This window comes from Phoxinus phoxinus, assembly GCF_949152265.1.
Source record: "Phoxinus phoxinus genome assembly, chromosome: 10".
In the NCBI taxonomy this organism is placed as follows: Eukaryota; Metazoa; Chordata; class Actinopteri; order Cypriniformes; family Leuciscidae; genus Phoxinus; species Phoxinus phoxinus.
In genome coordinates, this window is record NC_136885.1 from 16,715,595 (window position 1) to 16,732,543 (window position 16,949).

At 37.8% G+C, this 16,949-nt stretch overlaps 1 protein-coding gene across 2 annotated transcripts; it reads left to right on the forward strand.

The window, feature by feature from the left end:
• On the forward strand, positions 1-16,562 carry shisa7a (shisa family member 7a). 2 transcript variants are annotated; one of them, XM_079626635.1, is made up of 6 exons: positions 1-616; positions 6,881-9,104; positions 9,370-9,521; positions 10,907-10,972; positions 11,067-11,255; positions 12,531-16,275. In XM_079626635.1, exons 2-6 carry the CDS (start codon positions 8,371-8,373, stop codon positions 13,451-13,453), a joined length of 2,064 nt encoding a protein of 687 aa, XP_079482761.1. In that variant the 5' UTR covers positions 1-616; positions 6,881-8,370; the 3' UTR covers positions 13,454-16,275. The 2 variants fall into 2 exon arrangements, 1 of the variants encoding a protein (XP_079482761.1); XR_013799389.1 differs by lacking the exon at positions 1-616 and having other exon boundaries at positions 8,371-9,104; positions 12,531-14,347; positions 14,439-16,562.
• Positions 16,563-16,949: the final 387 nt, after the last annotated feature.

Sequence of the window (16,949 nt, forward strand, 5' to 3'; positions counted from 1 at the left end):
AGCCATAATCGTGGCAAGGATGAGAAGTAGTTTGAGAAAGGAAACACTTGAAGCGGTCTGGAATCAACGTATCAAACCCTCATCAACACCGTCTCGCGAAACCAATAAACGCACTATTCAGCGCAGCGGACCTCTGTGAGAACACCCGCCTCATTCCACCGGTGTTTCGTGACAGAGTCGGAATGTTCTTGTGTGCACACTTTGCAGGCGGCGTCGATTAACGGCAACGTTAAGGAGCAACACAGAGGGGGGAAACATTCATGGCGCACGTTATTCTGAGCGTTATAAAAAATATATGAGGGACTTAGGCAAAGGTTATCAAACCTGGAATACTTTCACAGTACATAACGTTAACGCGCAAATAAGTTGTGCACGATCAGGTAAAAATCGATGCTTTCTCTATAGTAGATACGAACATGGAAACAACCGGGGTAGGTGAGAGAAAACCCTTGAACGAAATTAGTGACTGTAACTGTTGTTTTGTTGCTAAAAGACGAGACTATCATCAATAAAGGAGTGCTGCAACAGTTTGTGGAAATAATTTCCCAGCCATCATCGTCGCTCAGGGTTGAGTAAGATGCGAGACTGTCGTGAGGATCAACAGAAACCAGCTCAGGTAAGTCTCTCAGGTTGAACTACATTGCTGCATGTCATCTAATTGACTGATCAATCGTTCACGCGCAAATGTTTCACGCGCTCTATGTTTATCGAAGTTTCGTGATTCGCGCTGGGGGAAAAAAACAACAATAAAATAAATGTTCGACATGTTCATGTCACATTTTATGTTTTCAATAATTTGCAAGCGGCCGGAGGAAGATGTTCGCACATATGTGAGTGTAATGTGGCTCCACATCACCCTTCGTGTAAACATGCATTCACGCCTACGCAGACGGCCATTCATTGCTCTCGCGCTGGTTGTCATGTCCACCTACTCACCCTCGTGCGAATTACAGCTCCAGAGACACTTCGATATACGACAGTTTCACATCCAGCAACCAGAAATATATTTTAAAAACGGTTATTATTGGGGAATATGACTGTAGCGAGAGCAACAAAAGTTCGATTTGTTAGGTGGGTTGCGCAGAGGACTTTTCATACAGCTTATGTTACGTTGACAGAACCACAGCCTGATGGCATTTTTTGAGGGGGCCACACAATAGGTAGCAAATATTTAAGTATAATTCAAGGTGAAAAGCACAGATGTACTGAACTATTGGAAATTATGACAAATCTGAGATTATTTTATCTTTGTGAATTATTTTATATACAACGCCTTCTAGTTTGTTTAGTTTAAAAGAACAGAAAAAAAGGGCCAAGGCCCTGCCAAACAGTTTCAGAAGTAATAGAGTTCAGTAATGAGGTGAACCTTTGGTAAAGGTAATGTGCCAGACCTGCAGATGCCATGTTTATCATTTAAACCACTGCGCTGTAAAAAAAAAAAAAAAAGAACAAAAAAAAAAAAAGTATAAGTTGCGACAACATATGCTTTTACATTGCTTTAACTCGTCAAAATAATTAATGCAATTTTCAACTTTATTTATAAGTTAAACCAGATTCAACAAATTTTTGAGTCAGTTTAATGTAATTTAAGTTGGAATGACTTAAACATCCATGTTGATTGTACTTAAAAATTTAAGGCAGCAACTTTTTTAAGGCAGCAAATATTTATTATTATTATCAGTTTTAGTAATATTATTTTTAGATAATCAGCTCATATAATTAAAGCTGGTTTTCTTGTTTGCAAATTGGCGTAAGTGAAATTTGCTGTCCATAAGGCACCATGCAGAATTTGACCGAAGCACCTATGACAGAAGCCTTAGTCTCTCTCATGATAATTACTCATTCCTCATATGATCTCATTCCTCTAGATCTACGCTAAACATGGTCCATGATGCAAACAAAGTGCCTTTTTTTGTCTCTTTCACTTCTCATTGCATTCATTTGACAGCCCTTTAACCAGATCAAGACCAGGGTAATACATTTGATAAATAATATACATTTTTGAAGGATACAGATGCATAAAGGCTTTAGGACGTGATGGACTATCCGTGAATAGCCCAGAGTGTCACAGGGGTAAGAAGGAAAAGGGCAAACCATTTGTCTTTTGAGAGAGAAAAGCGGGTTTAGAGGGGTAAAGGAGGTCTATTCATCCTATCTATCTATCATTCTCTTTCTCCTTCTCTCCTTCTATACAAGTCTGAACTACTGCAGTGCTATTCTGAGAGAGAGTGAGCTGCCTCAACCCACGCACTGAATATCACAGAGAGAGAGAGGGAAATGGAGGGAGATAAAGAGAAGTCGAGAGAACATTCAAAACAGACATGTTTTGCAACAGGAACACAATGAAATAGATGGAAAATAGCACGATTTCCTAAAATCAGATGAATCGCCCATGATTCCTGTGTGAACAAGCGTTTCTGACTGTTCTAGAGACTGTTTTGTGAATGCGCCACATCTTCAGTGTCACATCTCTTAGAAGTCGCCCACAGTGGCTTGCTGATTGGGTGCCGTGTTCAGGAAAAGCTAATCCAGTTTGTAGAGGCGCATACTGTTTCACATAGAGGTGTCGAAATGGCCTACGCTTTATTATAGACATGCAAATTAGAGGTTACTGTTTTTAATGTCATATAGGCTGTTCTTAGGTTTGCTTCTGTGAAAACTGTAGATGGCCCACATGAATCACTCAGCGTCACACCTGTTAAAATCGCCGTTCCGTGTGTTCTCTATGAACTGTTGACAGTTGTGCGCGAAATACAATGGCGAAAAACGGAAAAAACATTCTTCCCACGTAGGTCGCTTCTTGCACTGTATGTGCAAAATTCGTAATTGCATATCTGTCAATGCAAAGTCCTTTCTACATATTAATTATGTGCAAAATGGGGGCAAAACCACAAGCAGGTTCTGTTAATTAGGAATATTTTGTTATCAGCAGCAGCCATTAAGATAATTATTAAAAGCCTTTTTGCAACATTCATCAAGTTCCCAGCATGACATAAATAAGAGAATAGTCTGACCATTCAAAAAAATAAAAAAAAATAATTGATAAAAATTTTGCATCATATTTCAGTCATCACAGTAACTAAACCGGTTTTTACATTTAAACATTTAGCCACATATTTAAATGTAATGAATAATATAATATGTTTAAATAATATCTGCATTAACATTAATCTTAGCAGTTCTTGTACCCAGATTTATGGTCTTAATGTTATGTTTATTACTTACCAAAATAATTAAAAGCATAATTAGCTTATGTTGTTTTATTTAATAACTGAGTTTCTTATTTTCAAATTTTCATTTGAGCCTGTGTACCAGAGTGTATTCCTGTGCCTATGTATTTCGAAATAATACCTGCATTTAGTTTTTTTCAGTCAATAGTTTAATAATTTAGCAGAACCAGCTTGATGCCACACCGCCACTGTAGACGTAATGCATAACCACTATTGCTAAGATGAGAGCGCAGCCTGCAGCAGCCAGGCACATGTATAATTTCATGGCTAATGCTGTATTTCTTGCAGATTTTTATGCGGCTTGTGCAGTTTTCCTCTGTGATATCTGTGCCTCATTACATCAAAAACACGTTGTTGGCATTAACTTGTTGATCTGCGACAACAGATTTTGTGTATTCACTCTTTTCAATGGCTGTACATTTTATATACCTGTAAAATGCATGGTTGGAGAACGTGTATTATATGCCGTATGAGAGCGTGTTAATGTTCCTGTGTGAGCCATCATACTGTCTATGTAGCACTGTATGTTCCCGGTGTTGTGTACTGTGTGCGTATGTGTGTTAGTAAGTGGTGTCACTGAATGCTCTCCATTCTCTTCCACCCACACACTGCCCTCCCACATACACACACACAAACACACAAAGCACCTCTCCTCTGTCATACCTCTGGCTCTGTGCACTTCTGTTATGCTGTGCTCATATTTAAATCTCTACCCTGCATTTATCTCTCTTTTCTTTTGTACTTTTCCCAACCTTCTTTTATCTGCTCGATGGTTTTCAACGGGCCCCTACAATTGTGAAAAATAAAGCATATAGGTATTAATTACAGAATAACTTTAGCATAACACTGTCTCTTTTACTTCCTCTCAAACATTCTGACACATAGACATACAGTGTCAGGAAAGCATCTCTCTCTCTCTCTCTCTCGCTCTCTCTCTCTCTCTCTCTCTCTCTCGCTCGCTCGCTCGCTCTCTCTCTCTCTCGCTCTACCCCCTCCCTCGTGTCATGCATCATGCTATGCTCTCTGAAAAGGACTGATCACTATTTGTTCAGATTATTGCTACTATTCACTTCTCTCAATGCTTCTGATTCATAGTGACTTGTTGTAACACGTTAGACAAATGGTCATCACACCATCTTTTCTTTTCTTTCTCAGTGCCATGAGCTGAAATCTGCAGCTGTACTGCATTTAGTACAAATGTTAGATTTAAGTTTACGATTTAAGGGGTGTATATTAAATGCAATCTATCTTAACCTTGCTTGAATTTAAATGCAGATATTAAATCTATATGTAAATGTTAGTCACCATGAAATCAATATTTACAGTTCTTGTTTTTTTCTAAACGTCTTCTCTGATGACGTGTTTTTCGGCGCGAGGATGGGAAATCCTTTCACAATTCAATGATCCAATCAAATCCCGACAAATTAAGTCCTGCCATACATTTTTTTTCTTGTTCGAGAAGCCGTTTCACTCGGATATACGTCACAAGAAAAGACTATTGCAACTTCTGTTTCATGCTGACTTTAAATGTATGTAGTAAAAGTATACTTTTACTCTAGTGACTTTAAATGTATGTATTGAAAGTATGCTTTTACTCTAGTGAAGTCTGTATTTTTCAGAACTTTTACTTCAGTGCTTAATATCTTAGTTTTTGCTCCATTACACGGCAGAAAATCATAGCAGCATTCCTCATTATTTTGACGTAAAGAAATCAAGAGCGCTTATAAATGTGGTGATGAGATTGTTATTTTTCTGAGCCATTTAAAAAAATATATTTTTTTGGACCTGTCAAACTGGTGCTGAATTCATAACTGCATTCTAACATACTATATTTACTATTTCTGCCATAGAAAGATATGGTAAAAAGCGAAGCATGCAGTTCCGAATTCAGCTTGGTTCACAAATCGCAAGGAACGATTTATTTATGAATCTGCAATGATCCATTTCCTGCAGTTCAATTCAGATTTCCGGTGGAAACGACGTTTGGCCAAATGTGATTCAAAATTATCTTGCTATACTGAACTGATGAGATTTTCTAATGTGCATTGAAAATGCAAATCATATTTAGGCTATAAACAACTCTAAGATGTTTATGTGCCTAAATTATGTAAGTTGTTTAAAAGCTTGTTGTATTTAATGTTCAAGACTCATTTCATCGACATATTTTGAGGTTGTCACTTGTTTCACAGACTTCTTAACTTCGATTGATATCGAAAGTTCAATATTTTGATTGTGTACAGGAATTTTGTTCATAAAAATGAATATTAGCTTTTTTGCCGGTATGTATATTTAACCCCTTAACTGTCGGCGTCCCGCTAGCTTTTTTTATTGACACTTTTTTCTATCACACCTCTTTGAAATCGTACATTGCGTTACCAAAACAGGAAGCGGTACTTTAAAACCTTTTAGGGCTCCTCGTCCTGGTGGTGGTGTCATGTTTATAATCAAAACATTTTCTAATCTTGACAAAACACATTTGTTCCATATTTGGCGAGTGTTTTGTGATAAAAGTGATATTGTGACAGAATTCATTAATTTATTACAGGAGAACACATGAAAAAAAAAAAAAAAGTCAATGAAATACGGGTGTCACCCGATGGCTACTTTTGGTATAGCGCCTAAACAAAATCTCATGGGAACTTCAATTTTAAAACAAAACATGGTTAGACATCTGGCTTTGAGTTTATAGCAATTTTAGAGTAACAATTATTCTGTAAATATATTTTTTGTATAAAATAGAAACAGTTAATTTGTTTTTACAGTAAACTTAAACTTGCATAACTTTTTACACTTTTGAAGTGCTTGCACTTCAGCAATAATCTGCTGAGTGTCTTCTTTAAAAAGAGACCAACCTTAGGTCTGAATTCCATATTCTTAATGTAGATGTAATGTGTATAAACTGTGAAGGATTTTTTTAAATTAAACATAACTAACATGTATTTTTCTTGCAGGAATAACATTTTGAATACTAAGTGTTTCTAACAAAAGGGGAAATATATGACCCAAAAACAACAAGCTTGAAGTATACCATTTTTTTTAAACCTAGTAAAAGACAATTATACATGTGAGGAACCAATCATTTTAGAGAAAAATTATGAAATGGATAATGTCACCTTTGCCATGCTCCTATTTTTTTAAATCTCTTGTACTCTTTATGTCCGTGATTAAAGCATATCGAAAGGGATTGTCTGGAGTCTCTCTGGTTACTGCTGCGCAGCAGGTTAGTGGAACACTAGAGACCTTATTCCCAAGTGATCGCGTTCTTAAGGGGCGAGACTTTGTCCAACTCAGCAAGACCGAGTATAAATTTGAAAGCGTCGATCAGGAGACACTACGCCTGGGTGTCGATTAGGAGACGCCCCAGGTTAACTTAAGTCAGGTGCGTAGGGGAATTTCTACCACAAAACATATAGTCCAACCCCATAAAAATCTCTTTTGTGTTGAATTCTGTGGATTCTATATTGATTGCATGAGTTGCCGGCCGCATACCTTTTTTTCTGTCACTTGCCATATGTGTCACAATGAAAATAATAGGCTGCCATGCAGATGACGAGCTAACTATGATCTTTCAAAAACTTTCACTGATCTCTCTATGTGTGTGTGTGTGTGTGCATGTAGGATGTAACATCAGTGTGTTGATTTCTTTTCAGAGGCACATCGCTTGATAACTGAACACGTCATAACTGCCAGTGGATTCCAAGATCAACCCTGCAAAAATCGTGAGGAAACAGCCATGTCCACACCATGGGATTTTAAACCATTTCACCAAGAGCAAACGATTCTCAATGAAAACTGGGCTTATCTTAAAGGCATATCTGCTGCGTGAATCCTAAGAAACTGGAAAGAGACTGGAAGGTTTACATAGTCACTCTCCTTGGAAATATTGTAAAGACAATCAGCCCTGAAAACCTTTTACGTCTTTACTGCCATCATCAGTTTTTGTGTGTTTGTCTGTGTCATCGGTTTATTGAACATTCTCACCTAAAATACGCGAAGAAGGGCACACATTTGATGACTCAATTCGTATCTGATTTCTTTCAACTATTTTAAATTTGCACACCGGATTATTCATTTGGTCTTTCTTTACATGCTGAATGAGGATATGCACATTCATTTTAGTTCAGTAATGTAGAAGTTTGCAGGCAGAGATGCTGAACAAACTCAAAATGATTCCTCATCACACTGCCCTCAAACCCTCAAAGGAGTTCACCATTCTGAGTAGTCCTGTTGACACGTAAACAAGAACAAGAAGATTAGTTTCTGAGGTTATTTTTTTTTCACCAAGTGTATGGAAATTGTTTATACTAATTAATAATAGTAAACATTCAGGGAGCATAACAGGTCAGGGAAATCTGCTTAAAGACTAAGTGCCATTGCTGAATGTAAGGAGTGCCCAAATAAAATAAAATAAAATTGTGAAGACAAGCAAAACTTTAGTTTACATTTTAAAGATGTTTACAGTTACCCCTTTCTCTTAAATGAAACTTTCACCCTGATAAGTGCCAAAACAGAGAATACTAAACCTAAATACTTCTAATGTACACAGTTACACTACAACTTAAATGCCTTTATGTGTCATGAAAATACTAGATATTGAAGTAATAGGACAGTAACGAGAAGCCATTTTGTTTGTCTGTGGATATGTGAAAATGTATACTTTTGAAAAAAGCCACAAAAGGGAATATTTGCCTTGTTAATGCATTCAAAACAGACAATTTGTTAAATATTCATTCATTTCCTGTTTATACAAAAACTAGCCAATTGTACGTTGCCTGCTCAGAATATTGTCCGCATTTGGATTGTTTTGCATATTGTTCAGGTTTTCCAGCTATATGCTGGATGGAAACTCTGCATGATGAGAGAATATGTGTTGTATAACTCACCTTGAAGCTGAAAGCACATCAAAATAGTTTTTTTTTTTTTCTCTCAGATTGTGACCCTTCACATCGTACACTTTTATCAGACTTTGAGAACAGATTTGTCTCTCAAGACTGTTTTGATATAGACTCAGATTTCATACGTCGGAGGGCTGCTACAGGAATATTTTACATACAGCACTAAGCAGGCTGTTATTACAAAATTCGGCATTGTGCGGTGGGTTGAGTCAGCGAGAGAAAATAGCAGCATTAGTCATGTAAAGATGATGCCCACCTTGGAAGCTCGAGTACGTGTCATTATTCTCTTCCTGCTAATCGCTGTCCCACTTAACGTTTCCTCGGCGAGCGTCCCGGGCCCCTCCAGAAACGGAACAAATGGGCCTATCACCATCACCCCGATGCCCAGCCCCAGATCTCAGGGTAGGGGCTTTCTTTACCCCCTTTCTAAAAGCGGTGGGAGTATGCGAGGGAAGTCCATGAATCGTCGGCCAAAGCAGCCAGCTGGAGTGGCAGAAATGCCCCTCCGGCCGCTGCCTCAGACAATGCTGCCAAAGAATGTAACGACTGATGCACTGAAGGCCCCTTTCGGAGCCGCGAAGGTAGCTCCGCCTCCTCGCAAACTGGTGGAAGTGGACGTGTGTCGAGGTTATTATGATGTCATGGGGCAGTTTGACATCACCTTTAACTGCTCCAAGGATGACTTCATCTACTGCTGTGGGACCTGCCATTATCGATTTTGTTGTCCGGACCGCACTCGAAGGCTGGACCAGAACGTCTGCCACAACTACATTTCCCCTGTGTGGGCCAATACAGCCCCCCCAGCCGCCAGGCCCTCACTGCCTGCTTATCCGGACCTCAGCCGCATCGAACAGAGCAACAACACCGTCTACGTCATCGGTGGAGTCATCTCGTTTACTGTGGCAGTGGCGGTGGCCATTAAAGTGGCGTTCCACAAGGCATCACGGCAGCCTAGGAACCGAGAACTCAACATGCCCAGGTAAGAGGTCATGTCTAAAAGGATGTCAAATCGACCTTAAATTGTATTCTCTAGATCACTGTGGACCCATCGCTCTGCACATTTTGTATGTCTCTCTTATCTGTCACACTTAAGTTCATGGAGTTCTCACCTAATGAGCTGATGATCTCAATCAGGTGTGTTCAATAAGGGAGACTTACAAAATGTGTAGAGCGGTGGGTCCCCAGGACCAGGGTCGAAAACCACTGCTCTATAGACTAATGATTTCTACATCCTTCCCTGTCAGGGCTCTTGTGGAAATGTTGCGTCACCAGTCGAGTCCAGTTCAAGAGGGAGAGAGAAACAACAGCGTAGCCTTGGGAACTGGAGGAGGAGAGGGGACACTTGGACGACCCCCGAAAAATCTATATCCCACACTACAGAGTAAAGATAACAGACGTGAGTGGACAACTCCATAATCTCCATATGCTGGGGAAGAAGCCCCCCTTAAGAACAGTGTGCATTAGTGCGTATAATTAACTATGAAAATATGTAAAATATAAGTAGCAAAAAACGATTCAGTCCGATTGATGATTTAGTTAGCCTAATTACCTATATATATATATACATAATTATATTATTATGAATAATGATGAGGTTTGAAATGTACATCTTATATAGGCCTACAATATAGGCCTACATTATTAATAATCCAATAATTCCATCATAGTTAGAATGATTGAATTAAATTATAAAACAACAGCTTTCAGGGGGACATGTTACCCCAAAGGGTTCACTTTAACTTTTAATTTGAAAAAACAAAAACAAAAAAGCCATAAAAAAAAACATTTAAATGATGGTGACCTGTGAATTAAGTGACAAAAAGTAGGAAAAAACCTTTAACTCCAATAACTGTTCAAATGTTAAAAAAAAAACTAGTGATGTTCAGATGAAATATCAGGAATAAAAATCTGCTATATATGCAAAATGTATACAATTTTCACTGTAAAAAATTATATGATCAATAAGTTTTACATTACTTTAATTGATCAAAATAAGAGAATAATTAGCTATTTTCAACTATAAGTTAAATAACTTATACATCCAAGTTGATTGAACTTAAAAATGTATGGCAGCTTATTTTTTATATTAATTTGTATTTTTTTTACAGTGTAGTGACATCTGTGGTTTATAAGTAAAAAAATAAATGTCTAATGTTTTATCCAGGTTTTCTGTGACTTCAAATCAGCTAAATGCAGTAATTTCAACTCGTTTTGTCTCTTACATAGCTTAAAAATGAAATTAAAATAGGTTACTTGATAAAGTTAAAGTAATGGACAAATAAAAGCCAATTAGTCATGTCACCAGCTATAATATGAAATAAAGTGTCTTGGGTCAAAAATCCATTAATATTCAATGATTTTATTAAATTTGCACTAATTTTACCCTCATGGACCTGGTTGCAATTTGCAGGTATTGTTGCATTATATGTCATACAGAGTTCCTTTCATGTTTCCATCTCAGCTTGAGTCTTGTGAACGACCAACTGTATAAATTCAGGACAACAAAGGAACATAGGGAAAAAGCCAAAGCCAAATGATGAAAGGGCATTTGTTAATTATTTAGCACGAAGCTGTATATGATGGCATTAGAATGAACAGACGGCGAAAAATTTTCAACACATTGTGGAGCTAGAAAGAGCTTAACAGGGCAACATTTATAGTATTAGATGGATAAATGTGTTTTGTAAATTTATACTAAATGTAAATTAGTCGCAAAGACATGCACATAAAGGCAGAAATCCGTAAGACACACACACCCTATGCCTTTTTTCTTATTCACAGTGGGGAATATACAGCATAACTTCATCCACACCACAGGCTCCAGTCCCAAACATACAGCCACCATCGGTAGGTAAAACCAACAATTCTACATAGTTGTATATTCTGAACTGCTGAGTTTGAAATAACCTCAAGGTCCATCATTGCATACGTGTCTTTAAAGAGCGTGGATCACGTATGAACAACATGCAGATGGCCACCGGTGGCACATTGAAGCCCAGTAAGCATACTAACGCCATGAAGCCCCAGCCGTCCTTCCATCACTCCCTACATAACCTGGCACAGCTGCCACCCTCGTACGAAGCCGCCATGAAGCCTGAGATCAACAGATACTCATCTCTCAAGCGTCTGGGTGAGTGCTTTATTACCATTGGAGAGGAAGATTCTTATCTTAAGGAAATTATGTTTTGTAAGAATTACATAAAAGGTTGGCATGATTGCTTTCTTATTATAGCCAACATAATTTCAAAGGCATAAAGCCAATTTAGAAGCAATAAGGAGAAAAAGATGGATGAATATCAAAAACAGTGTGACATTTAGTACTGGTGTATTTTGAAGGAGAAATTACCTGCTCGATGATGTGGACATAGTCTCATGTTGGGCTCAGAATGTTGCGGAAAATTATCTGAACGCTTGGGTTTTTATTTAAAGCAGTGTCAGTGTTTCACTGTATAGCTTGGGAGATATAAATGTTTGTGAAGGTCATTTTAATGAGGGCAAACCATAGCAAAGCGCCCGCAATCTTGTACAGACGCATAAAGCCTTAAGGCCTCTCTCTCAGCTAGACATCAAATCTCCTGGGAAGTGTGAGTTACAGTTGGATGACAAGAAAGTTCTGCACAGGCGAAGGTTATACAGGCTGATACAATGACTCAGACTTCATCAGCCGAAAGATGAAATGGCTCAAGGTACAGAATAAAATAGGATTGTATTAATATTGTTAAATTAATTGAATCATTATTCACATTAAACACATAGTCCCGGGATGGACGTTGAAGAATTTATATTAAGAGTTAAGTAGGTTGTGATGAACCTTTTAATGACATTCTAGCTTGCAGCTCAAATCCTGTAAACATTTATAGTTGTGCATCCATTTTTTTGGGATACACAGTATATTGATATATATTGGCCAATATTAGAGAGTAATTAGTTATCAGTATTGGTTACGTTATTCTTCCATCTAGATTATGCTTGCCGTCATCTAATGCTCACCTAAAGTTACTCTTTAAAAACACTGATAATTTACTTAAGTGTAGTGCTAATATTAAACACTTTTAAATGTATTCTTAAGCAAATCTCAAGATTAATAAATAATTAATATTACAATTATTGTTTTTAGTGTTTTCTCATTAATTAGAATTAACATGAAAACATTAAAAATGAGAAAACAAACAAATAAATTAAGTCTTGATATTGATATTGGACAGATTTTTTATTTTGGTCATTTATTGGTCAGTGTCAGCTATTTCTATAACTGAAAATGAATTACTTTTATAAATGTATAAAATTTTTCTAAAAATATTAATTTGTATAATTATCAGCTTTTCATATTATAGAGATTATTAATATCGGTGCATCCCAATGTTAATTTTCGGATCTTTTTAAACATGTTTTCCTCCACCTACAGAGAAAGGAGGACTGGAGGAATATTCAGGTTACTGTACGACTAAACGGAGGCCCAACAACGCCCCTCCTCCCTCCTTTCATTCCTCCCAGCATCACCTTCCCTGGGGTGGCGACTACACAATGGGGGGAAGAGGGACGCTTCCCAACCGTGCCACTCGTCCTCGAATACCTCATCCGCAGTCTGCCCCAAGCCACACCCCGAATCCTTACCCTCTGGAACCCCCGGAATCAAAGCAAAATCAGAATTACGATACGCTTTCCAAACCGCCACGTCGCGTCAAGTCAACGGACCAGCTCCTTGCCCTTGCCGACGGCAGCACCTTATCAAGGCTCTCGAAGAACCAGCAGCATCAATACTACAAAGCCATGGCCACTGCATCAAAGAACTCCAATAACCAGAACACCCTGAAGAAGTCCAAGGAGAGGCTGCTGATGTCACCAGACCATCTAGAGGAGGAGATAGGCGGGGATGAGTTTGGCGGAAGCGGGATGGGTATGGGAATGGGCGACTACACGGGCGGAGGGGGAGGCGGAATGGTGCCCACCCTGCCCCGCGTCAGCCACCAGAAAGCTCAATCGCAGCAGAATGTTTGTGCCACGCCATCACTCGACCGTCACCACATGATCAAGATGAACTCGCACCCGACGTCGGGGCGAGAGCAGGAGCGGAATTCGGCTGCGATGTCAGGTCACCTGGGAGGAGGCGGGGTTGGAGGAGTGGCATGGGGCGACATGCCAGGAACAGGAGTTGTCATGGGAACAGGGACTCTTGGTGGACACAGTGCCAGGAGGCTTGCATTTGCAGCTAAAAGGCAAAATACCATTGAACAACTTCACTTCATCCCCGGTGGAGGGGGAAGTGGAGGAGGAGTGGCATCCAACCAAGGGGTTAGAACAGGAAGCAAGAATGAGGTTACTGTGTGAGCAAGAGGCTGGAGAGGGTAAGGAGGGAATGGAGAAGATGGGTGAGAGATAGACTGTGAAGAGTTGGAGGATGGTAAAGAGACTGTGGGAGAGAGAGAGAGAGTGGGCGGAAGAGGGAGAGAAATAACGAGAGAAGAGAGAAAAGGAGTAGGAGGATGGTAAAGGAATAAGAGAAACAGATTTTGAAGTAGGGGGCCACGAAGTGTGAGAAACTACGCAGAGAGCGAAGTGGCACCATATTTTTACATATACATATTGTATATAGTGGCAAATTCACAACATAAGACTAGATTACAACAGTTATAAGTCAGGTTTGATAGAGCTTCAAAGTTTTTGTGCTTTTTACGTTCATGAAATTGCCGCTATAATTATGATCATAGCTGCCATATACAACTATTTATTTGTGTAAATTTTGCCTATAAATCTACAGCATAGAATATCAATAGAGTGTAATATAAATTCCACATGATGTGGACATTTTTTCAAATCTTTATGTCATGTTTTTATCCTCAAATATCTTACATTATTACACATTACAGATATAGCTGCTATGGAGCCATATATTTCAGAGAATGGCTTTTATCTTATAACTATGATGGAACTACTGGGAGACTAATAATTAACATCTGCATAAGAGGAACCAGTTGAACGAGGAGCGCTCATCCCAACTGATGAATTGCAAAGCTACTTACAGTTGGACAAACGTAATGCCGGATCTTATCTCTTTTTAAACCCTAATCCACTTCTTCATAATGAGGAAGTGCGGCAGAGTTTTTACAAGGTATGTCAAAAGGAATTATGAAATTGAACAATTGGAGGAGCATATCCAAAAACTCTGAAGAATTTGATGAACTCATTTGATGAATTAATTTTGAATACCGTAAGATAACGAAAGTAAGCCTTACCATACATTGTTACACCTGCATCTTATTCAGTGTGAATTTAATATGGATGTACCAAGTGAGTTTCTTTTCAATTTGTTTAGGTGGAGTCCTGAAAATAATGCACAAGAAGTTTCCTCAAGTTTGCCCTTCAGTACATCACTGGAGATCGCTTTGAACTATCGATGAAAGCCATTCTGGGACACAATTGGGCAGAAAAGCCCAGATGAAAACCAAGAGAAATGTCTGACAATCATCTTTTTTCTCCATCTTAAAAAGACTCATTAATGATCAATGGCACTTTGTTTGGATTCTGAGCCACCACTTTCTACAATGTCCAAGTGCTGGGATTTGCAAGGGAGATTCATCATAAATCTGGCTGGACTACCAAAAGCACAAGAATACATTCGATTTATGTAATGCTGGGTACATACACATTTACGCTCCTCTTAGGTATACTGTGTAGACAAACGGTTCACCTTAAGCTATTAAATATGGATCTGAGATGAAGACAATGACTCAAAAGTAAAGGCACTCATCAATGTATTTGTATGTTATGATATTCTGGCATAAAATTAGTGCATAACATGGCGGTACCATTATCTCGCTCAGGTGTTGGTTGGCATTTGCATAAAGACAAACCTCCTGGAATGCTTTTTGAATCTCCATGTTGAAGCCATGTGTATATGCTGTTAAAACTGAGACTCTGCGAACAGTCTGAGGATACGGGCATGCCAAAACAGCTAACCTGTATTTTTAGAATCTGCTGTTACCGAGATATGACCACGACACGTCATATCTAATATCTTCATAACCAATAACGCTTATCAATATTAAGGGCTATACAACACACATGCGTTAGTGGTACAGCTGTTACCCACAGCTTAATCATTATTCAATGATAATAATCTCATTATTTACCAAAAAAATATAATAAAATAGTAAGTAAATATTACAATGAAAAATGTAAAGTGAGATTGTTCGCAGAAGAGCCAGATATCATTTACTGTATGGTTCTGACCTCTGAGAAATAGAGCTCATTTTACCAATGAAAACTAATCAATTTACATTGTAAAACCACCAACTAGTCTTTTTTTTTTTTTTTTTTTGTCATACACTTTTAACCTCTTGGTTAATTTTCAGTGTAATGAAATTGAACAGTATAAGTTACAGACTATTTGAATATTTATGCCTCCCTCGTAAAAGTGTTAAGGAGTAGTTTATATCACATCAGGATTGGTGGTAACATATTCATTTAACTTTTCACTGGAAATAGTGTGTATCTTAATGAATTATGAATACAACTTAAAGACAATCTTCCTAACAGCTCTGTAATACATTGGTGTTTGTTATTGTCATTACTATGACAGTTAATATTATGGTTATTGGTGAAATTTCTTCTTGTTGTTATGGTTATCTTATGATTATGATGGTGATTTTTTTCCTCTGTGGTTTTAGTGTTTACTTGTTTTAGATATCTTTCTCATGAAATTCTTTTGAAATTATGAGTAGAAAATAGAAGCACAAACATCAAAGCCACTCATTGTTTGCCAATTCTTCATGCATTCCTGATGATGAGGAGTGCCTTCGAAAATTTCTCAGTGTGATGTCACATTGTAATTGTTCTAAGCCTGCAAATGTCATTACTTGTTGCAGAGACATCACAATGGGTTTATAAATGATGTCATAGGATGTATGTTGTATGTGTGTAACCGAATGTCTTTTTGTTAAGTGAAATTTCAACTTTTTAATGTTTCTTTCAGGGACAATTAGAACAGATGAATCAATTTAGTATTTTCTTTGTCACAAAAAGTCAGTAGCAATGTCTGTTTTGTATCCACAAGCCATAATTATGAAAATGTTTATGAAATTTATTCACAAGGCATATTACTGCAGAAAATAACAAACATTGGATGTGCAAATAAAGCCCTGAAGCATTTTAAAAGGATGGCAGCTTACAATGGAATGAGCATTTGTTGCAAAGCGGGACAGTGAAGACTGAAACCCTTTGGGAAAAGAGCACTGAGTTCATGTCTTGAAATGTTTAAGCACAAACATAGAATGAATGTTTGGTTAAATCACTTCAAATCAAACATTATAATTATTATTATGTAACTATTATAACAAATGTCCTGCTGAAATAATAACATAACTTAGGTTACACTGCATTCTCAACTTTATTTCCATACAGGTTAAATTTCACCTTTGTAAAATAAAGTCAAATGATGAAACTGTTGCCTCGAATGTCTGATGACACAGGTCAAAAGAGAAACAGAACGTTTAAATTATTCCTAATGTCAGCATTTACTATGCAATGTTTACAAACTTATTTTCCATGAAGCATCAGTCTGGATATAAGCAATTCCAAGGCAGCCATTTTGATAAGGACCAGCCTTTGAATTTGAGCTGCCAGGATGTAATAAAATGGCCACTGTAAGAGCTTTTAAGATACAAACAAGCTGTTTAAGAAATCATAGAATATATGAATAACGAATTTAGAACATTATATCAGATATATATATTCGCCGAGTTGTAATTCGAATTTACCTTATATTTTACGAGCTGGCTAGTAACATGCCAAATTTGACTGCGCAACAACACCGAAAATGCTTAAC

Bases quoted from the DNA above. Each gene is read 5' to 3' on its own strand.
- shisa7a (XM_079626635.1), top strand. From the start codon at position 8,371: ATGATGCCCACCTTGGAAGCTCGAGTACGTGTCATTATTCTCTTCCTG. The intron at 9,105-9,369 runs GTAAGAGGTCAT...CTTCCCTGTCAG, and splicing joins CGAGAACTCAACATGCCCAG to GGCTCTTGTGGAAATGTTGC. The intron at 9,522-10,906 runs GTGAGTGGACAA...TCTTATTCACAG, and splicing joins ACAGAGTAAAGATAACAGAC to TGGGGAATATACAGCATAAC.